The sequence below is a fragment of the Jaculus jaculus genome, chromosome 11, assembly GCF_020740685.1.
Source record: "Jaculus jaculus isolate mJacJac1 chromosome 11, mJacJac1.mat.Y.cur, whole genome shotgun sequence".
NCBI classification, from domain to species: Eukaryota; Metazoa; Chordata; class Mammalia; order Rodentia; family Dipodidae; genus Jaculus; species Jaculus jaculus.
This window is the reverse complement of record NC_059112.1, coordinates 7,755,330-7,779,581: the sequence shown is the minus strand read 5'-3', so window position 1 is coordinate 7,779,581 and position 24,252 is coordinate 7,755,330. Positions and strand designations below refer to the sequence as shown.

Sequence of the window (24,252 nt, the reverse complement as noted above, 5' to 3'; positions counted from 1 at the left end):
TGGAAAATGGAAAGGACAGTTAAATATGGCCAACTGTGGGCCAGCAGCTGTGGGTAATACTGAGAGAAATCACGAATGGAGCTGCAGGGAAGGTATTAAAACCATCTGAGCATGTTCACAGTGGTGTGTATAGGTTATAAAAATCTAAGAACTTATACAGCCTCTGACAAGCAACATATTTCATGGAATTTATTTTCAACATGTTTATTTAAGACCAGTGAATTTTGTCTAATTTGGGAATGTGAAAATGGGTCATCTCCTTTGTAAAAGCAATGCATTCTGTCAGAATGGCTTAAATTACTGACTTAATGTCAATTTATTAGTTAAAATAGAAGTGTCAGTTTACTATGCATTACCATTAAGAATGGACGGAATAATGTTCTATACAAGAAAATATGAACTGATTATATATTTCAATATTAAAATGTTGATTCACAATTATTAGAATATAATATGGTTCTCTTAAAAATAAATTATATGCCATTATTTTAAAATGTCTAGTGTGATAAATATTCACAAGTCTTTTTCTTCTGTATACAATTCTAAAAGAAATATATCATCAAGGAAATGCTCTATGATTATCCTGCTTAGTCAAATCAATACATTTTAAATTGTCAGCAACTGTTAAGATATCATCTCAGTGACATGGCACAAATACTTAAATTTAGCACCAGAAAAATTGTGAGTTCAAGGCCAGCCTGAAAAACGTACCAAAACCTTGTGCACAAAAAGTAAACATGGGGCTGAGCATGGTGGCGCACACCTTTAATCCCAGCACTCGGGAGGCAGAAGTAGGAGGATCGCCAAGAGTTCAAGGACACCTTGAGACTACATAGTTAATTCCAGGACAGCCTAGACCAGAGTGAGTCCCTACGTCGAAGAAAAAAACAAAGAAACAAAAAAGTAAACATGGGGCTGCAAGGATGGCTTAGTGGTTAAGGCATTTGTCTGCAAAGTCAAAGGACCCAGGCTCTATTTCCCAGGATCCACACTAACCAGCTGCACAAGGGGTACACACATCTGGAGTTTATTTGCAGTGGCTGGAGGCCCTGACATGCCCATTCTCTTTCTCTCTCTCTTTTTCTCTGTCAAATAAATAAATAAATAAATAAAGTGCTAAAAAAAAAAAAAAAAAGAGAAGTAAACATGGCATGAGAGTGGCTCCGTGTTGGAGTGATTGTCTCTGTGCAGCAGGCCCTGAGTGAAGTTCCCAGTGCCAAAATAAACTGTACAACACTAAAAATAGACAAAAGGGATTATTCAAGGCTCAGGGAAATTTTGCTGAAGAGGGGGTGGAAAGAATGTCAGAGCCACATGTTGGGTCATGATATGCAGAGATATTTCTCCTACCCATAACTGTAGGCTAACTCCACAATGCATGACCCATATACCTCAACAAGGAGGAGCTACAGGGAGCGGGTAGGACATGGAAGAGCCTAACAATGGTACCCACTTGACTATTCACTGAGTACAAAACTAATCAATAAAAATTAAAAAATAAGAATTATGGTGATTTGTATAACAAGATTGCAGCATTAAACATTTTTCAGGATGCTGGATGAACTTCTAAACCAGGCACAGGTCATGGGAGGAATGACATTTATTTGAAGGTTTCAAATCCAGGGAAGTTCCAGAGTGAAAGAAGGGGCCCCGTACCCAATCCGCACACAGAGGAAAAGCCCTCCTGCACCATCAGCAAGCCCACCTCAGACCCAGGCAGACCATCCCTGTACGCGTCCCAGGCCGGATCCATCCACCTTAGAAGCAGACCCTAGGAGCATCCCAAAGTGCTACCTCTTCCAGCCAGGAGGCTGCAGATCTAAATCACACCATTTAATAAACACCTGAATACAAATATATTGGGGGATATCCATTCAAACTGCCACAGTTCACCCCTGGCCCTCAATATCTTTATAACCATATACGTTGTAAATTGTATTTAGTCTAATTTTAAAGGTCCCCAGAGTCTTTACCAACTTAGGATAGTCCCAAAGTCCCAAGCCTCCTCTGAGATTTAAGATTATTTTAGCTGTGAGACCTATAAAATCAAACAAGTAATACACTTTCAACCTATAAAGGCACAGTGTAAACATTTTAACTGTTACAAGGCCTAGCATTTGTAGTTTAACTCCAATACTGTAACTAATGTGCAACCGCCTGTGCAGTATTCCATTGCCCCCTCATGCTGCCCCTCCAGCTGGCCTGAACAGCCAGGGAGAACTTCCAGCCCCAGCCCACAGAGCTCCACTGCAGCCCTTACACAGTACTGATGCATCCAATCACCCTGCGTCTCCACTGTAAACAGTGCCAACTTCCAATGGCTTTGCCAGCCTATCAGGGTCATTTCACCCTGCCCACTGTGAACAATTTATAACCACCCCAGGCATTTTTTATGCTTCCGAAACCAATACAAGGTATGTACAACACAGCCACATTTTTAATTAGGAGCAAAATAAATCAGTGTCTTGAAGAGCAATTTCCTTCCTTTTAGTCAACCCCTTACAAAAGAGTTTGCATTTCTATACATTCACTCTTACCTCAGGCATCCTCTCCCTTGTTTTAATGTAAAGAAATTGGCCCATCTTCGTTAAGGCCATTAATGTGCTTAACAATAGCAACTTCTTTAACCTAAAACCAGTTTCTGTGAGTAAATTTTAAAATTGCTTATTTTCTTATCTTAAAATTTTAAATCTCTCAGTCCCATATGTTAACCAATCACATCTATCCATTAAAAATTTAACCTTGATCAAACTCTCTGGGCCGGGGTCACAGAAAGCAGCCAGTCCTTATGCTAGTGGTCCAGTTCTACAATGTTCTCTGCATTCAGCATTTTCAAACCCTCATTAAACGAGTCCGTAACACGGGGTTTACCACTCCAGAAGGCATCTCCACTTGTAAGCGTCAAGTTTCCCATCAAGTTCTAAAATACCAATATTCACATGGTCAGATTCATCTCAGCACACCACACTCTTGGTAAAAATTCTGGGGCAGAAGCTTCAGCTCCCTGGGATGAACTTCCAAACCAGGCATAGTTGATGGGAGGAAGGATGTGTATGTGAAACTTACAAAACCAGGAGAAGTTCCATAATGGCAAAAGAAGTAGGCCCCTTTACCAAATATACACAAAGACAGAGAAGAAAAGGCGGGCGGGGCAGGGGTGGAGGGAAGCACCAAAAGCAAAGACACTTCAGGAACCTGGACAGAACTCAGACATTTTATATATCTTGGGTTAGAATTCAGATCTGCTTTTGGATTGGACCCTAGAACTCATTCACAGAGACACCTCTTCCAGCCAAGAGGCTGCAGGTCTAAGTTACTATCTTTAATAAACTCATAAGTATATTGGGGGGACATCCATTCAAATTACCAAGACTACAAAATCAAGTTTTCTTAGATTCATTTTAAAAGGATAAGTAAGTAAAGTTTCACTTCACCAGGAAGAAAAAAAAAATCTAATAAGCCAAAAATTATCATCACCAGATAAATACTATTTAGGCTTCTTTCTAAACAGAATTCAATAATTGGATATCAAATTGTAAGACAAAGCACCAATATTATGATGATATATCCTTTTCAAAATTACACACAGATAAAGGCACTGTTTGTTTTTTTTTTTTTGCTTTTTTTTTTTTTTTTTGAGGGGGTGAGGTAATGTCTTACTCTAGCTCAGGGTGATCTGGAATTCACTATGGAATCTCAGGGTGGCCTTGAACTCAAGGTAATCCTCCTACTTCTGCATCCCAAGTGCCGAGATTAAAAGTGTGTGCCACCATGCCTGGCTAAAGGCATTGGGTTTAGTTCTGTTTATATATTAACTCACATACTTGCTGTCATTTATATAGGCTTGTGTTACAAAAAATAGTCAAAGACATCTTTGTTACACTTAAAACCACCTGCCACATAAGACGTGACGCCACTGAGTCCAACAGAAAACTTGCTAGCTTTAATTGAGCTTTGAGCAAAACCCAGGCCCTTTGAGAATCCATTTCCATTTGACAGAGTAATAATTGTAGATAAGTTGTCAAGCCCTGTCGATTTCAATAATATTCATCTAAGACATTACTTTCCATAGTACCTGTAACGCTTTCTTAATGGAAACAACAAAGCAACAGTAACCATGATACGGAGGAAATAGCTGTGTATTATAAATGAGACAAATGAATGCCGACATTCTGAGTCCCTCGTTTGGATGAGGGAGATCAGCCTCCAGGAGGACAGAATGAAGGTTGTGCACAAGCTACCCCAGGGTTCTGAGCAAGTCGGAGTGGCTGACAGAAGTGTTTCTGAGGTGCTGAAGACACTGAAGCAAACGCCGCTTTCTGTTCCTGCTTGGAACTGAACAACTAGGTCCCTTAATGTCAGCATGGTGATGATCAGGTCTCTGAATATATAGGGAACAAATTCAATGGGAACGGGAAGTGAGAGCCAAAGGCCCTCAGATACCCATTGTTCCTACCCCCCCCATATCTCTGCCTCTCACTGTCTCTTTCTTCTAAAACATATAAAATGTGTATTTTTTAAAGAAGAAAAAGAAATGTTTATGTTAAAAAACATAAGCTGAAAGATATCAAGGGGAGTTCTGGCATTCACACAGGGCTAGAAATGGGCATTAGTTTCTCTCCATAAGTGTTTATCTTTACTAACAGTGAAAATGGAGAAGACATTCAGCGCCAATCTGGATGGCACATGATCATGTCCCTGTGAGCACAGAGAGAACATTCAGCCCCACCCTGCATTAAACAGTGCTACAACCAGTTTCTGCCAAACTAGATTCTGCATTTAAGTATGGATTACTGATAGGATGTAGGAATGTCTTATTTGACACACTAACAGGTGTTTTCAATTTGCAATGCTTTTAGAATACTTAGGACTAGACAAAAACTCTTTGGAGGCTCTCAGGCAAGCACTGCAGATGAGGAGACACACAGAATGTAGGAGGCCCAGGTTGGGAAGGTGTGTCATGAGGCGTGGCAACACCCCACAACAGTGACTTACTGGTGCAGCTGTGGCCCTACTGTGAATAGAGACAACCTCACTAAGGCCCTTCAGTGCAAGGGGGTGGGGGTGGTGAAGCGGGAACATATGAATGTAACCTCATGGGAACATGACTGTTTGTAGTATGTACCTATCTATATTAAAGATCTCAATTGAGGGAATAATTCCTTTGAAGGGATATCCATTCATTATATGTTACACAGCATAAGGCCTACAAGAGGATACATTAACATGTAAATTAAAAATTATTTATTTGGCCAGGTGTGGTGGCACACGCCTTTAATCCCAGCACATGGGGACAGAGGTAGGAGGATAACCATGAGTTCAAGGCCACCTTGAGACCCCATAGTGAATTCCAAGTCAGCCTGGGCTGGAGTGAGATACTACCTCAAAAAAAAAAAAAAAAAATCAAAGAAATCATTTATTTGTATGTGTTAGTGGCAGGCAGGGGTACCAAGGCCTCTTGCCTCTGCAAAGGAACACCAGATACTTATGCCACTTTTAATGTCCACCTTATGTGGATGCCTTAGGAAATGATTGAACCTAAGGAAGGTATTGCAAGTGAGCAGTTTGAATCACTAAACTATCTTTCCATCAACCACAATATAAAATTTAAAAATAATACAGACATGTACCCATGGTTAAGAAGAGCCAAGGAACTACATTAACCAATAAAAAGTTAGAGACATAAAAAATATCATAAAAACAAAATCTGGGGCTGGAGAGATGGCTTAGTGGTTAAATGCTTGCCAGTGAAGCCTAAGGAACCTGGTTCGGGGCTAGATTCCCCAGGACCCATGTGATCCAGATGCACAAAAGGGCGCACGTATCTGGAGTTCGTTTGCAGTGGCTGGAAGCCCTGGAGCACCCACTCTCTCTCTCTCTGCCTCTTTCTCTTTCTCAATAAATTAATAAAAATAAACAAAAACCCAACATCTGAGTTTGTATAAAGCTGATTGAAAAGTTCAATAATGGAAATTAATATGACACTATAAAAATAATGCTTGCATGATAGAGGATCAATGAAAATTATTAAATAAAACAGTGTTTGTGATGAAAAGAAATAGAATGATATTTTTATATTAGATGTAGGAATGAACTAGTCAACTGAAAAATGTCTTAAAGAAATTAGGTTGGTGGAAGGAAAAGACTACAGCAGAATAAAATGATTGTAGAAAGTAAATTCAAAAGATATAGTGCAGTATCAGTCATCAGAACACAGCAAAAGGGTTAACTGTAAGAACAAGCTACAATTCCAGCTCATCTCTCCTGCAGAGCACAACTAGAAAATGACGAAAGCATACTTTTATCAATTTCTCCACAGAGATTTAAAAAAGGAAGAGGGACAGCATCAAGGTTTGGGACACATGGGCGCCCAGATAGCACAGAAAGAGCTGGAACCGTGACCATAGATAGAAGTTTCTCTATGCACTGGGGGTGGCTCCTTGGAAGCAAACAATCTGAACATTGCTGTGCGAAGACTTCGATACATAAATAGTCTAAAAAACAAATTTTATGCTCACATGAAGACCTAATAAAATCCAAAGATGCCAGTCAGTGCTTAAACATCTTATGAGTGTGGACTGGAGACATGGCTTAGAGTTTAAGTCACTTGCCTGAAAAGCCAAAGGACCCAGGTTCAATTCCCAAGGACCCACATAAGCCAGCTTCACTAGGTGGTTCGTGCACATGGGTTTCATTTGCAGCAGCTGGAGGCCCTGGCACGCCCATTCATTCTCCCCCGCCCCCCGCCCCCCCCCCCCGTCTCTCTTTCTTTTCTGCCTCTCAGATAAATAAATAAAAACAAAAAAATCATGTGTATAATGAACAGAAGTTTTCTCACAGGGAAAAAAGAGTTTTATCATCTTAGCCATTGTTTGTTTGAAAGTGACCCTCAATCACAAAAGGTAGTTTCTAGCCTCCAGAAGTAAGTGTATACATCCTTAGAAGAAAAAAACAAAACAAAACACTTTGTCCAGAGAGTCAAGTAACAACAGAGAAATATAAACAGTATTTGGAAGTATTTGTCTATAAATCTAAAAATAGAAACCATATACTCTAGAATTATAAAATTTACAAAGTAAAATTAAGAACTTTTCTATGACATTAAGTGATCATTTCAATATTATAAGTGAAACAGTGAACTGTGCATTAGAATTCTATGTGATATGCATGCTAAAGCAACAGCAGCAGGATTAAACAAAGGATACAAAATTGTAGGGGACCTATGTGACATGCACCAGGATGCCTTGAAGGTAAAATGCCACAAGGGGATGTGATGGAGAGCAGAGTTGTGAATGGGAAGGTGGGGGAGGGGAGGGAAAGGTAATGGTTTATTGTCTGTAAGTATAGATGTTGTCAATAATATATATATATTATTATATATATATAATATATATTATATATATATATATATACACACATATATATACACACATATATATACACACACACACTTATATGCAGAAGATAACTGCAAGCTATATTTGATGAGCTTTTCAACAGTCATAAATTGTTAACATATATTTCAAGAAATGGTGTAGATGAAGGATTCATCTAATCATATATATATTTATATATATATGATTACATATATATGTGTGTGTATATATGACATGAATGTAGTGAAAATCATATACAGGGACATGATTGCAAAATTATTTAAAATTATAAAAAGCTTAACAGTTACAATAAAAAAAATCAAGGAAATTTCCAAAAACTAAATGGCAATAGGCTGAATTTTAAGTCCTAGCTATCCAAAGTATTGGAAAATGCTTGCACAAAACTGTTGTGTAAATACAGTAAAAAAAAAAAAAAATTAGGGCTGGAGAGATGGCTTAGCAGTTAAGCGCTTGCCTGTGAAGCCTAAGGACCCCAGTTCGAGGCTCGGTTCCCCAGGTCCCACGTTAGCCAGATGCACAAGGGGGCGCACACGTCTGGAGTTCGGTTGCAGAGGCATGTGCTAGAAAATCTGTGATTACAAATGCACAAGAAAGACAGGTACTGTAACACTATCTGTGATCAGAAGGCACAAACAACTTTCCTGTAGGAAAATAATGGCAGGGTTCTCAAAGTGGAAATGCAAAGCTGTGTAAACAAGAACTCTAATTTATAAAATAGAAACAAGATGTGATATGACCAAGTCCATACCTTACTATAATGAAATTCACAAAGTAAAAATGCTCTGGGAGACAAAGATGCACTTACCTAATGCATGAAAACCACTATCTACAAGAAAGATTTTAAGCCCTTTGTCCTCCTAATCACTCCTGAGCACGTGAAGAGCCGAGAACTGGAGGTCATATCTTGTCCCCTTACATTGAAATTCAGAGCTGTCCTAGCCTCCTACAGAATCTTCTTGTACAGTAACAGCCCAGTTCTTCTAACTTCAACCTGATAGTCCCTATACCTTAAAGTGTGCAAATCTAATCACCAGCTTTCCTTTCTGATTACTTATAATAAAATTATTGTCCTTAATATTCTTAAACTCTTGAAGGATTTTCCATAAATTTTCTCTATGTTCATTGACTCTGATCAATTTCTCATATTCTCTAAGTTTTCACACTATTTCAGAGTAAATTTTATGTCCTTAGCAGAAATCACACCTTGACAAACATACCTTTCTACTCTGCCCAAACTCACTCCATGTCCCCAAATTACCAATTCCAAATCTTACTATACTCAAGCTGAGTTAATGAATGACTCCTACTAAGATTTCCTCCAAACATCAAATGGACTAAAGTCCAATAGTAACAGTCAGTCATCCCCCACCCCAGACATCATTCTGTACTGAAGTGGAAAGGCTACACTACCAGAAAGGAATGGAGAGGAGAGGGTAGGGAAAACGTAAAGGCATTATGAAAAAAGCAGCAAGGAAACCCACTTGTTTGTTAGCTAATTTAAGAAAATATAAAGAGAGCGAGAGCTTGGACAAAAACTTCCTATGGTCACAATGGTGCTCTCCCAAAACAATACAGGCTGTTTCTAACAATATTGGTTGCTTACCAGGACAAGAAGGACAGTATAAGTGACACCTCATTCCTCCATTGCAAAACACTGAATAATCAAACTGGAACTAGGCCCAAAACCTCTTCCCAGATGACCAATCTAGTAAGTGTTCCCAAAATGCTTGTGTGGTGATGGCGTATGAGCAGCTCATCCAGTACGGAGGGTCTGCCAATAGAAAATATAGTCCACATACCCCACACTTTTTCCTGTTTAAATATTTTTATTTGTAAGCAGAGAGAGATAGAGAGAAGAGAGTCAGAGAGAAGGGGCTCACCAGGGTCTGTAGCCATGACAATGGAACTCCAGAAACATGTAACCACCTTGTAGATCTGGCTTTACAAGGATTCTGGGAAACCCAGTCTAATCCAGAGCACCTTAACCTCACTGCCATCTCTCCAGCCCCATGTTTTCCTTTTGAAACATGTAAATAAAGATCCTTATATTTCAATTATACACACACACACACACACACACACACACCTATTTTCTTGGGAATAATTGTGTAGGAATGTGTTACTATGTCTGAGCATGTGTGTGCGATGGGACTTGCTTTGTACCTCAGGCTGGCATCATAACGTGCCTAGTGTGCTGCGTGGGAGCCCTGCCACGTGCGCCTCTTCCATCCTGACACCAGATTCATCATCTCCAGACCCATAGTCCTCATAAGCCTCCATCGTCACCCAAGCATCTGCAGCTTCTAGGCCCAGCTCTAACCACCACCCCCACTTCCTCCTGTTGGTCGTCCCTAAGGCCCCAGCAATCTTCACCACTCTCTTTTTTTAAAATATTTTTTGTTCATTATTTATTTATTTATTTGAGAGCGACAGACACAGGGAGAAAGAGAGAATGGGCACGCCAGGGCTTCCAGCCACTGCAAACGAGCTCCAGATGCGTGCGTCCCCTTGTGCATCTAGGCTAACGTGGGTCCTGGGGAATCGAGCCTCGAACCGGGGTCCTTAGGCTTCACAGGCAAGCGCTTAACCGCTAAGCCATCTCCCCAGCCCCATAACAACTCTCTTGATTTCACTCTTTGATCGCCAGCATGTCTCAATCCGCCGCCTTGAACTCCAGACTCCCTTTCAAAGTAGCTTTGCTAAGGGACCTCGAGGACCAGATTCTGGGAGGGGGCTATGCCCCAATCCTATCATCTTTCCAAAGAGCTGAGCGACATGGCCAGACGGGATGGACCATACCATGAAGCCCAGGGGGAAATACGTCATAGGATGCTGTTAAGAAGGCCACCAGGAACTTGGTAACGCCAAACCCGCGTCCTCCAGGGACCGTTCGTGGGCGGTGTCCCCACAACGGCTTTTTCCCAACGTCCCTGCGGCTGACCTCGCCAACGGCTGCTGCGCGCCGGTGCGCGGCGGGACACGCCAGTCCTGGGCGGGTTTCCCGACCCTCCGCCCCGCTGAAATCCAGGCTCATTGCTGGGGGCCAGGCTGCGGCAGCGTGGGCAGCTTGCAGCCCTCCGCCGGTCATTCCAGAGCCCCGGCTGGCACCGCGTCAAAGCTCTGGTCACACTGGGGACATGTTGCTCTGGTCGGGGTCTTTTCCACAGCTAGGAAGACTTCACAGTGCCATTGCTGCCGCTGTTTCCGTCTGAAGAGAGGGCCTGGGCACGCTCTTCACCACTGCTGTATGTTGAACATGCGGGCACCGGCCTAGGGGAGAGGTGCGGTCAGCGTGCACCCCGGGCCACGCCTCTACTGACCTGCCTGCTGCTGGCTGTCCTCACAGAGTTGACAATTGGAAGGTGAGGGGCAAATGTCAGAAGCCCACTGGCCCTCCTCTTCTTGGGCGGAGAAAGAAGATGGCAGGTTCTGCAGGGGAGGGGACTGATGCCATCTCTTGATTCTTGTGGACTTTACTTATGTCCTGGGGTCATTCCCCTGGACTCAAAGCCGTGGGGACGGGCAGTATGTGGCCATGATCTTGTTATATGTCCTGTGCAGTGACGAGTCTTTGAAGTCCTACTGTTCAAACCCAACCTTGTCGACGGGACTGAGCTCTGGGAATGTGTCATCACAGTGTCCTGTGAACTCCAGTGGCTCCGGTACAGGCGGGCAGCTGTACCTCACGACTCCGTGCTTCTCTTTGGAAGGTGTGCAGTGGACCGGCAAGCTATATTATGCTCCACACCTTTTTGGACAAGCCATAGAGTATGGGCTAGCTCCCGTGCAGAGTCTGCTCTTCTACCAGGACAAGAAGGACAGTATTAGTGACACCTCCGGCTTGGGCCGGAGGCTTCTCAGTAACCTTAAATGACAGCATTATCCCTCAACTCCATGCGTCAGTGTTGGGACCACTTGGAATCCTTTAAGAAGGGTGCTACAATGGTTGCCTGCTAAAGACAGAGCCTGTCCCGCCTCGGCTTACCTTGTTAGCCAGGCCAAAATCAATTATCTTGACCTAGCCCGCGCCATTGACCATAATGTTATCTGTGTTGAGGTCTCAGTGAACTGCGCCTAACTCATGACGAATACTTCACGGCAGCTGAGCTCTGCATAAAGGCTTCCCAGTATGGCTTGCAGTCAGGCAGCCAGCCTGGCAGAGGTGCTTCCCTCTGCCACTTCCATGATCACATAGATGCAGTCTTATATTTCAGCAGTGTCCATTTTTTGTAATATCCACCTCAGATGTAACTGGGTAAGAATGCAGCTCCCCTGTCTGCAGCAGTTTTCTGGCTACCAGGGTACCTGTGAGACCATGTTGGGCCTTTCTTTCCAGGGCACTGCTGCCTAAGTTAAAGAGCATCGGGACTTTTCTTTCTCTCTCAAAAGGCTGGGTTTCTGTTTCCTGAATGGAGAAAATGCATAAGAACACGATGCAATGATCCAGCAACAGCAAGTCTGTTTTCTTTCTTTTTTTATTTTAAATTAATTCTCTCCACAAATATTTCCTGTACAACAGACTTCTCTCTTTTGAGTTGGTCCATAAAATGCTTGTGTCTAACCGGGGCAGCAGGCAGACTTCCTTCCATCCAAGTTCATGACCAGGGTGGGGGACCATTGTGTCACAGAAGATCAGTGCGAACAGATAGCTGCAGTTAGAAGGGCCAAAGGCCTTCCTCAGAATACAAAAAGCACAGAGTAGAATGCCAGGTATGGTCCACTGAAGATATATGATGAATATAAAGCAATGCTGCTAAGCAAATCTGCATCAAGGTAGAGTGAGGAGCCAAGGCTGGGCAGCCCTGCTTTCTGTGTGCCCTGGGCCTTGCTTTGATTCCCCATTTCTCTCCTTCCAAACTATTTTTCTTCTATCCTTCAGCCTTTCTGAGATAGGTGCTCCTGTAATCCACAGAATTCAGTAATTGTCACAACAGGCCAGACTGCTCTGTCCTGGAAATAGAAACCTGCAGGTTTGAGGAACAAAATGATACCCATATTGGGCTTTGTTCCAAATGGTTTCTTCACAGCTCTTTAAAGACTGGGGTCACTTAATACAGTCCTCCTTCTGTAAGCATGGGGATTGGTGTCAGGACCCTATGCACACTCTTCCCATGCTCAAACGAAAAGGGACAGCGCTGCCCAGGACTTGCACATGGCCTCCTGAATATTCAAATCATATCTGCCTACAACTCCTATTGCGATGTAAGCAATGTATACACAGTTATGCTTAATTATTAAAGCATATTAACAACAATAATGATAATGACAACAACAATGACAAGGTAAAAAGTATACCTGTTCACTGTGCATGACACCACATAGGCTCCAGTGATTAGAGCCCCATATAAGGGGAGTAATGGTCAAGTGAGCCAAGCTCTGGGAAATGGAACAGTGAAGTGATTGGAGGCTATTGTGGGTTGTGTCTCCCTATCATGCCATTCTCCTGGGTTCATGATGTGAAGCCAGTTCAAGTTTTATTTCTGGGATTTCCTGGACTATTTCCCAAGTATTTTCTATCCATGGCTGGCCGAATCTGTGATGTGAAATAGGCAGCAACAGAGTTATCACTCTGCTGTATGTTTTCATGCATTTACAAATATCTGCTAATTTATTTACGATCATATCTTCAGGACCCTGTGCATTTTGCATTTTGTTTCTTGATGCAGGGTCTTGCTGTATTGCATAGACTGATACGGAAACCATGTAGTGACAGCTCCCTCAAACTCACTGTCTTCCTGCATCGGCTTCCTGAGTGCTCAGATTACAGGCATATGACATCATATGTGGCCATTGCCATTTTACATAATCTTTTGTTTCCATTTCTATTGGTTATTAGGCTATAGAAATGTAATTCATCTCCTATTCTGACATCTGCACACACACACATGCATACACACATCTAATTTTAAATCTATTTTCTGTATAAAGGGGAAATGTGATATATGTGTCTTTCTGAGTCTGGCTTACTCTGCTTAACATAATGATTTGCAGTTGCATCCATTTACATGCAAATTTCATGACCTCATTTTTCTTAATACTACATCATGTTTCATTGCGTGTGCCACATTTATTTTATCCATTCATCTATGCATGGATGTCCCTGGATGTTGTAAATAGCCCAGCCACAGCTTACACATTTCTTGTACGTTTTCTTTTTAGATATACATTGGGTTTATCTGTAAGTAAGGACCTGCTTGTCTTCCTTCCTCGTGGGGACGCCTTTCCATCTTCTCTGGGCGCATTACTGCGCCGGCAGAGGCAGTGCAGGGTAGATGGACATGGTGCAGGCCGCTTCCCGGCTGGGTTCCTGAGATAATGCGAGAAGAATTCAGTCTTCCCCCACTAAATATGAAGCTAGCTAGCTCTACAGTTTTCATAGAAAGTCTTTAACGAGTTAAGGAAGTTTCCTTCTACACTTAGTTTGGTGGTAATTTTTATCTGGAACGGATGTTGTGCTGTATGCAACACTTTCTTACAGATATTGAGGTAATACGAAAGTGCACCATTTTGCTAGGATGATGAATAATACTGTTCCAAATTCTGAAACAATGTTGCACTTCTGAGTTAAATTTCTCTTAGTTCCAAGTGAGGCCTGCTCTCCCGCTGAGCTGTTGATCAGGGAGCCCACAGGGTCCTCAGAATAGTACAGGCTATTTCTAGCCAGTGATCTTGGTTGTCCACTTGCTCTAGTTGCAGGGCACTGAGAAATCAAGTTGGAATTGAGATGGAAGTCTTCTGAAAAGTGGCATTCAGTGTGCAGGTGAGGAGGCCCAGCCACTGTCTGACCCAGCTGTGGGCCACGGAAAAGGACACCATCCACCTGCCAGGCAAGGTGAGCCTGGTGGTACAATAGTGCCATGGCTCTTCGAGGGGCAGCCAACTGTCCTTGAGTTGTTCTCTTGAGGCCTGCTACACAGGAGGGAATCACATGCCTTTTACTGAAAACATAGACAAAAATCTTATCACTAAGATGAAGGTAGACCCTGGGGCCAAGGGGTTGACTACTGTTGTTTGGCTAAATGGATATGTTGTGCTTATCAAATTGCCTCCTAAAAGTTTGTTTGTGACTTTAGATGAATGCTGCTCCCACTATTGGATAAAGATATTCTTCTCTGCAGAAGGTGACCAAACTTGGGAAAATTCAAAATGCATCAAAATACTGAGAATAAGTGGATGTCAAGTGCTTGTCACAAAATGACACTTTTCTATCACACTCTCCAAGGCTCAGGGAACGTTGCGGAAGACGGGCCGGAAAGAATGTAAGAGCCAAAGGGTGTAGGGAAACTTTGAACATGTCCTCAGTCAGGACTTGAAGTGGTCATTCCATCCGTGACTCCTTAGCAGCTGTTGTCACCTCCTCAAATGGCAGAGCCTGTCAACATTTCATCATGGATGAGGGAGGAAGGACCAAAGAGAAACCAAATATAAGATGTGCTAGATGGAAAGGAGTTCAGTGAAATGTAAGAAGGGAATGGGAAGGGGGATTGATCATATAATTACAGAATGTTCATGTACAGAAATTGTAAATGAAAAGTTGGACAATAGAATGTGAACAAAATATTTTATTCTCCAATTTGTAAGTGGTGGAAAGCTTTTTTTTTTTTTTTTTTCCCTTAAACCTCAGAAACATTCAACTTGTTCTAAGGAACAAAACACATCTTTCACTGAACTCTGATGAGTGAAAGGAGCTCCTCTGTCTTGGGACACATGTGCTGTGAGTTAGCACCTGTGAAGTGGGCTGAGCAAAGACATGCAAGGCAGATTCATTAAGTGACCCAGCTCCTCGGTATTTACAGACTCAGTTTTTTTTTTTTTTTTAAGTTTTTTGGTTCATTTTTTATTTATTTATTTGAGAGCGACAGACACAGAGAGAAAGACACATAGAGGGAAAGAGAGAGAATGGGCACGCCAGGGCTTCCAGCCTCTGCAAACGAACTCCAGACGCGTGCGCTTAACCGCTAAGCCATCTCTCCAGCCCCAGACTCAGTTTTATATTTGAGAGAGATGTTGACATTATCTATAGATGACTCTACAGATCTGTAAAAACATATGCAAGATAAGATTCTTCTTGTATATATAACAGTATAATCTGATAGAATTTTATAAGTTTTGATATAAGAATTCATCTTCCTAGCGTGTATAATTGTGATGGTTCAGTTTTGTGTCAACTTGATCTGTTTAGGAATCCACAGACATTACTTATAAGTGGATCTCTGAGGTTGCTTCCAGGGAGGATTGACTAAAGGAGGAATCCTTCCCCCAGGGTGAGCCCTTCCCCCAGAGTGGGCGGCCCTTCTTGAGGGGAGGTTTTATCTAAGGAAGCTCAGGGAAGGAAAGTATCCCCTCTTCCCACCTGGCTGCCAGTGCTGTTTGCTGCCTTCAAGTATGGACTGAAGAGCAGTGTGGACTGAAGACCAGCGTGGACTGAAGAGCAGCGTGGACTGAAGACCAGCGTGGACTGAAGAGCAGTGTGGACTGAAGGCCAGCGTGGACTGAAGAGCAGCGTGGACTGAAAAGCGGTGTCTCTCCAGGCCTTCATTGCCAGATTGGGTCTCCTGAGACATGCAGCCTGGTGGACTGAGCAGCTACCAGCTTCCTTGACTCTCAGGCCTGCAAACTGCTATTGTTGGACTGTTATAAGCTAATTCAATAAATTCCTTTTTAATACAATTCATTCTATCTGTTCTGTTCCTCAAGAAAAGTCTGACTAGTACAATATCCTTTCAACATTTTTTTTTTTTTTTTCTGGCAAACCATACCTACACTATGGGAATTTTTGTAGTGTCAAAATTCCTACCAGATGGGGTTGGAAAGATTTCTTAGTGGTTAAGCCACTTTCCCGTAAAGCCTAAGGAGCCAGGTTCAGTGCTCCAGTATCCATGTAAAGCTAAAAGCACAAGGTGGTGTTACAGGGTTGGAGTTATTCACAGTGGCTAGGGGCCCTGGCATACCCGGTCTCTACCTGTCTACTCCTCTCTCCCCCCTCCCTCTCTCTCTCACAAATAAAATATTAAAAAATACCTACCAAGTGGTAGAGAGGCTATAAAGTAGAAAATCACTTCTGTAAGTTTCTCACAATGTTGACTCTAATTTGGAGCCCTAATAAATGCGAATAAAACGTGACTAAATTCTCCCTGTCAAAGGAACCATAAGAGATTCCCTTGAGTTTGAAACATGATATTGCATCAGAAAGCCTTATTCCATATGAATTTCCCGGGGCCCTGGGGGCTTAAAACTTTGGCACGGGATCCCCCAAACTGGCTGTGATCACAGCACTTCACTGGGGGCCCCTGCTGCATTATACTCTGCGTGCTCTCTTGGCTGATGTGTCCCAACTTCACTGAACCCAAAATCTCTTTCCCTGTGAAAGGCCTCCCAAGAGCGGCCCGTACGTCCACCGGTTGGCAAGGCCCATCAGTCTCCCTTCACATTCACATACTAAGGCTTGATGGGTCCTTTGTACAGATTGTTTTTTTTTTTTAAATATGTAGATTATCACACTTCTGAAAATGTTGCTGGAATTACACTCTCCCTCCTATCCACTCATTGCTGCTCAGTTTCTGCCTGGGGGATGTTCCTTGATGCTTGACCAAGTGAAAAATATCTTTTAAAACAAGAAAATACCTCTCACAAGACTTAGGCTATATAGTATGTGTGTTTGCCTTGACAACCCTGACCTGCGGCATGCCTATGATAGCATCCTGTTTAGAAGGATGTTAACATCTGCTGCTGCCCCAGGTCAGCGTGAAGAGTCTGCTGTGCTTGATTCCAAGGTAGTAGTACAGGAATCAAGGATTCCATAGCAGGAGACTCCCACTTTTGGAAGAAGCACGTGGCTCCAGTGTCACGGGCCAGTCAGCCTCCTAAGAGTCCACAAACCAGGGCGTGGCTCTGGCTTTGATGCATGAGAATTTTGTGACTCTAAATAGAAAATTCTAGAAGTGGAATTCCAGATTGTTTCCACCAACGACAAAAATTGCATGATGAAAACAACCCGAGGAATCACTGCACTAGTATTGTTTAGCGTGCGTTTTCCTAAGTAGTTGATGCTAAGCAAGCTGAGTGCACAGCCTCAGAGGTGTTACCACACACACGCAGCAGGCCCCAGGAACCCGCCGAGGTGTGAAATACCGGTACTAAGTACTGACCCTGATTGTTTTCCCTACGCCCAATAGTGCTGCATGTCAACAGGATTAATTGAATCTTCTATTTTACTTTTTGAATATTTTATTTTTATTTACTTGGGAGATAGAAAGAGGGAGAGAGATAGATAGAGAGAGAGAGAGAGCGCACACCAAGGCCTCCAGACACTGCCAATGAACTCCAGATGCATGCACTCCCTTGTGCATCTGGCTTATGTGGGTCCTAGGGAATTAAACCCAGGTCCTTAGGCTTTCCACGAAAGTGCCTTAACCACTAAGCCACCTCTCCAAGCCTTCCTGTGTGTTTTACACTCCTTTCGCATTACTGTTCTTCGGCTTTGGATTATTAAACTATGGGATATGTAAAGAAAACTTCCATCTTAACACAAGGGCCGTTCTGCTAGGAGAGAGAACTTCTCCGTCTAACAGACTGTTTGTACAGACAGCATGCATTCAGTAGACAAGGGAAGTCTTAGGTCCCAGATGAAGCAGAGAAGAATGGAGATGTCACCACACCAAACGAGATGAAATGCAGTGCAAAACATCAATTCACATTTTCTGACAAACTGCAGAGAAGGAAGCAGCAGGGAGGACCGCTGTGGGGCTTCGGATGTGCAGCGTGTGGTGTTGCCGATGACCTGGGACGGCAGATAGAACCCCGACATTTCTGGAACCACAGGGCCTTTTCCTCTTCCTCCTCTTCCTCTGCGCGCTCGCTCTCTCTTCCTACCCTCCCTCCCTCTCCTGGTTCTGTTTCTTTTGAAAACCCTGGGCTATGAAGATAGCTCAGTGGGTTAAATCACTTGCTATATGAGAAAGTAGAGCTTCAGATCCCGGGAACCTACTTAAAGCTGGTAGAATAGCAGAAGCGACTGCAACCCCAGCATGCCTCTGGAGAGGGGAGCAGAGGCGGAGGAGCGCCCCGCAGCTTCCCACCTGCCCGCGCGGGGTGGGCGGCGGTAACGAGAGGCCTCGTCTCAAACTGGGCGCGGAGTGAGGACCCGCAGCCAATGTTTCCCCGACCTGCACAAGCACACTTGTGCGAACATGTGATCACGCCCGGTGACATGCATATATCGGCTGTCTCTCTCCCTCCTTAAGAAGTTCCCTTGGAACTGCTGAATTTAAAACATTCCACATGACCTTGAAATTTTCCTACTGAGCATTTCATAATATGAACATATTGCAAATTGGTCATGTTCCCATCACATTGTATTCTTATGCGTCCCCCTCCCATGACCGAAATTCCCCCAAGCCCCCCTTCCCATCAGGCTGATCACTAGCATCACGACACCACCGCCCAGTTTCTTTGATGAGGACAATGTCCAAGAGCATCCCGTTTCACCCGGTGGCTCTCACATTCTTTCTGCCCCTCTTCCAAAATGCTTCCCGAGCTTGAGAAAATAGGGATCGATCTACACAGCTTACGTTCTGCTCAGTACATGGCCTTTTGACTGATTTCCAAGTTGGCCTGCTTGTACAACACAATGTTATACTTAACAATAATCTCTGAGATGCACACATCTTTTCAATCAACTGAAAGTATTTCTCTAATTGCAGTTAATAAGTCAAAACTGTATTTGTTCTAGATCTAATACAAATGTTTAAACAAATATGAACTGAGTTATTATAAACTGGGTTTTTTTGGGGAGAGCAAGGATGATGAAAAGAAAACATTCAAGCACTGTGTCTACCCATAGAGACACAAGTAAGTTAAATATTCCTTGCAGGATACATAGGTATACCGATCACACAATTACTATGAGGGAAGTTAGGAAAAAAAAAATTACCCTTAAGTAGAATCATAAAATGCAAACTCTGCACTAAAAATGTTTGGATTCATCAATCAGAAAGTCATGTTTAAATGTTATATAGTAGCCCTGCGTAGGTAATAACACTGTCCTTTCTCCATAAAGCAGATTTCAAATGATTTTTCATCAAGTTAAAACAGAAAACAGCAAAAACATCATTACTAATATGTAAATATAAAGGTTTTACATAAATTGTATTTAAAATTTTCATGTCCACTGAGACAGCCATATTTAATAAAAAGTTTTTGCCCATGGTTTATAGTAAAATTAATCACTATAAACTATAGAAATAATTAAGTGCTAGTCATATTTCTATCTTTACATATATGATATTGGTATTTTTAGTAAAGAAACTTAATAAACAGGATAAAGGGAAAAAAGAACAAATTACAGTGGTTCATAAATCCCCAAGTCTTAATATAGCTATTAAATACTATGGGACTGACTAGGGTAAAATGGTTAATGTGGTTCCTATCATTAGGTACATATTTCATTTGGTTTTTCTGGTAATTTTTGTTTATTTTTCAAGCTAGGGTTTCTCTAGCCCAGGCTGACTTGGAATTCACTATGTAGTCTCAGGGTGACATCGAACTCACAGTGACCCTCCTACCTCTGCCTCCCAAGTACTGGGATTAAAGGCCTGAACCACCACACTGGCTTACTTCTGGTAATTTTTGAGACAGGTTTTCACTCTGGAGACCGGACAGTCTTGGAACTCAGTGTTCTCCTGCCTCTACCCCTTGAGTGGTGAGATTGGAGATGTGGCCCATGGCATGCAACTTTAGATATAAATTTTGTGCTTAAGAAACTCAATGCATAGAAAGTTCAATATTCCAGAAAAAAAAAATTAACGTAATAAGACAGAATTTAACTCTCCTGTCAACATAAAGCAAATGCATGTCAGGTAGATGGATTTTTCTTGTTTTCCACATGAACCACATTCTGATCCGGTGATCACTCTTTTTAGTGCATCTGAATCCCACAAACCTCTGTAGTCAAATGTGAGACCTCACCTTCCCCAAGACTTTTACATTGCATAGGCAGAATCAATTATTTTCTTTACTGTATGTACTTTGTGTCTCTTTCTTAAATTCTCACTGATTTCTTCTACATATTCATAACTTTAACGTAAATTGTTTGATGCATACTTCCATATTATTTAGTTAGGTATATCAAAACTTCCATATGAACCTATTTTTTATTGACCAACGTCACTTCTTCTACAGTACACTCAGCTAGTCAAAATATATGGAATGACATTTTATTTGCAAAAACACAGTAAATGTTACATACTTTTTCTAAAATAAAATGAAATAATATACTTGACCTATCAATTTTACTATCAAGTTTCATTTTTCATTATGATATATGAAATTTCAAATTCAAGATAATTTTTACCAATATATACTTTTAAATTAGGTACATGATTGATAAAAATGGTCCCTCCCTGAACTCCAAGAATGTGAATATTAATAATGAACTTAATGTCTTAAAAGAACCAGTGATTATTGATTATTATAAATATAGCACCCTGAGGATCGAAATTTAAAATGGGGAAAAGTGTATATGTACTAATTCATAAATATTCAGAAATTTTCTCTACTTTGATTTAACAGAAAAAAAAATGTTTTCCAGTAATAGTGTATTCACTCTGTTTATCAAGTAGGGTTTAACTTCCTTGAAAAAGCATAAATATAGAAGACTGATGTAAATTTACCAAATGTAAATACTTCCAAATAAATTATGAGTAACTTTAACATGGTGAATTTGGCTGTTAATAAAATTAGACACTGCAATTCAGTTAATGTAAAAATAATTCCTAAGAGAAGCAATTTGAAGAGACTATAAATGAAATGTGACAGATATTTAACAGAGATGTTATTTTTTAGCTAATGCCTTTAATACATAAAAAGTTCCTTGTTAGTTTCAAAGAAAATTCAAATATGAATCAAAAAGGCCCTTTGTAATAAATCAAAATAAAACTTTTGAAGCTTAGATATGGGGTGGAGCTCAGTAAAAGACTATTGTCCTCTCACATGCAAGGCGCCAAGGGACCCGTCCCCAATAGCACAGGCACACACGAACACACACACGCGCGTGCACACACACACACATTGGAAGCTTAAAGCATCAGGTAGAGAATTACATGTCTTCATAATTAGGCATTATTAAGCATAAAAAGAATGACTTGTGTTCCATCTAAACCTATAGTTTCCATATCCTTTGCTTACAGAAAAAGCCCTTTTGCTTTCAAAATTAAAGTTGATCAATTTGAAAGGTAATATTACAAAATAAATATAAAACTTACATGCTTTGTGAAATTTTTGTTTAACATCATGAACAGTAGATGTTTGTGCCATCTGTAAAAGGAAAACACAATTATAAGAAAAGCAAGGTAGTTCTTCTATGCATGTATTTAAAAAGAAAATATGAATATGCATGAGGCACAAATACTTTCAAGAAAATATTTTGTATTGTTTAAATTATAAATTATATTCTCATAAGCTTAAGGCATAACCATGATTTTGAGTATAAATATATATACATATATATATATATATATATATATATATACATATATATATGTATATTTTTATATATATATACACACATATACATATATACATACATATATACATATATATAAATATGTATATATGTATATATTTATATTTAATATACTTATATTTGCATGTAGTAATGGTGGATTTATCATGTGACTTCAATAAAACATTTATCTCTAGGGCTGCGGAGATGGCTTATTGGTTAAGGTCCTTGCCTGTGAAGCCTACGGACCCATGTTCTACTCTCCAGATCCTACTTAAACCATTCGCACAAAGGTGAAGCACAAGGTTGCACAAGCCCACTAGGTGGTGTAAACATCTGGAGTTCAATTTTAGTGGCTGAGGTCCTGGCACACCAATTCCCTCTGTCTATCTCTGTCTCTTTAAATTAAAAAAAAAAAGTTATCTAAAATACACTTTCAAAGTAACTGTTTTTTTAATTAGTGTGCAAAGAAATAGGTTTCATTATGAAATATTTCAAGAAAATCTGTGTTTTTTTTGAACCACCCTCCCCTACATTCCTCCTTTCTTGTGCCCTCCACCCACAAGGATTTATGCATGTTTTCATTTTCCCTTCAACCCCCTTTCACCTCACAACCTGTTCTTCTCTCACAGTCCTCTATCTAGCTTTCATATGCTATACCTGCTCTTGGGACCTCTAATTAAATACATAGAATTATTCAATATTGTGAGAGATCAAATGTGATTTTTTTGGTGTTTTGAAGCTTGAGTTATGTCACTAAGTATATTATTTCAGTTTGTTCTGTTAAAAATGTTTAATTTCATTTTATGGGATTTAAAAAATATTTTATTTATTTGAGAAAGAGAGAGAAACAGAGACAGAGAATGGGCACATCAGGGCCTCCAGCCATTACAATCAAACTCCTGATGCATGTGCCACCTTGGGCATCTGGCTCACGTGGGCACTTGGATTCAAACCTGAATTGTTAGACTTCACAGGTAAGCATCTTAACCACTAAACCATCTCTCTAGCTTTCATTTTCTGCTTTTAATATTCATGAGTATATTGATTAAAAATAAATCAAAGTATAAGAAACTAAAAATACAAATGTAGAGACAGGTGTATGAGGATGTTACATTGAATTACATAGAAAGCAGAATAAGATTTGTACATTTATATACAGATCATCATGTGGGCCCCCTAACAGTTACTAAAACTCCCAAGTAAACATTATGGAGCCTCAAAATAAACACTGTCTAGACTATTTAAGATTTGAAGGGATTGCCAAAATTTTGACCCTAATGCTAGAAACAACTATCAAGTAGAACAATGAATAAAACAAATTTTATTCATCTAAATAGAAAAAATATCTTTACTTTAATAGTTCTATCAAAACACTTCCAATAGCTGGATATCATGGTGCATGTCTTTAATCCCTTTAATCACTTGGGAGGCACAGTTAGGAGGATCACCATGAGTTTGAGGCCACCCTGAGACTACATAGTGAATTCCAGGTCCACCTGGGCTAGAGTGAGACCCTACCTAAAAAAAAAAAAAAAAAAGAAAAGAAAATTTCAAGGTCTTATCATATATTACATATTTCCCACTGTTTATATGAAACTAAGAAATTTAAGTTCCTTTCATTAGTCACTGATTTAATTGATTTAAGAAAAACTTAGCCAACCTTCAAAACACATTTGCATGATTATTTATTTTATATTTTCTCTGTCTGAATATTCATAGAATGTTAGTGAAATATATGATGAACATGCATGCACACCTTTACTATTTTTGTTTTGTTACTATTTATATATTACTATGTAAATGGTTAACTGGAAAAGTTACATGAATAACTGTATTTTACCAGATTGAACTGTTCCACAAACCCAGATTTTTCTACATTTTTACATATAACATATTTGAAGCCAAATATTCTGAATTATCTTGCCCTAAAACATATCTTCAATCTTCTTATGGGGATAAAGATAATTTTAATATTGTTTGGGAATCTAAAAACTGACAGTTGATTAAGGTGTTTGTTTAATCTCCCTCAGCATATCTGTAGGAAGTGATTCTGGTGATGTCAAACTTGACATTTTGGCTCACTTTGGTGCTGGGGATGTGGGCAGAAATACAGCACCTCCTTTCAAACTATAGGCATGGAAAGGCATGGAGACTCTGAGGAATAATGATCTTTAAATGACAAAAGAGAATGGGCCAGGGATAATTATGTTGCACATCATAGTGTATCTTACAAAGAACACTTCTCTCACCATAGATCTTGTAACTATGCAGATATTTGTTGTCCTTCTGATAGGGAAGTAGTTTCAGATGTATTAGGCGTCAAGGTAAAGCTCAGAAGAAAGTCTCAAAGGA

The 24,252-nt window shown here is 40.7% G+C and overlaps 1 protein-coding gene across 1 annotated transcript in view; it reads right to left on the bottom strand.

The window, feature by feature from the left end:
* Tecrl (trans-2,3-enoyl-CoA reductase like) overlaps positions 1 to 24,252 on the bottom strand; it is a 74,608-nt gene that overhangs the window by 35,741 nt on the left and 14,615 nt on the right. Inside the window, exon 2 of the mRNA XM_004665381.2 lies at positions 21,659 to 21,710. Within this exon, the coding sequence (XP_004665438.1) occupies positions 21,659 to 21,710 (52 nt within the window). The remainder of the gene's footprint in view (positions 1 to 21,658; positions 21,711 to 24,252) is intronic.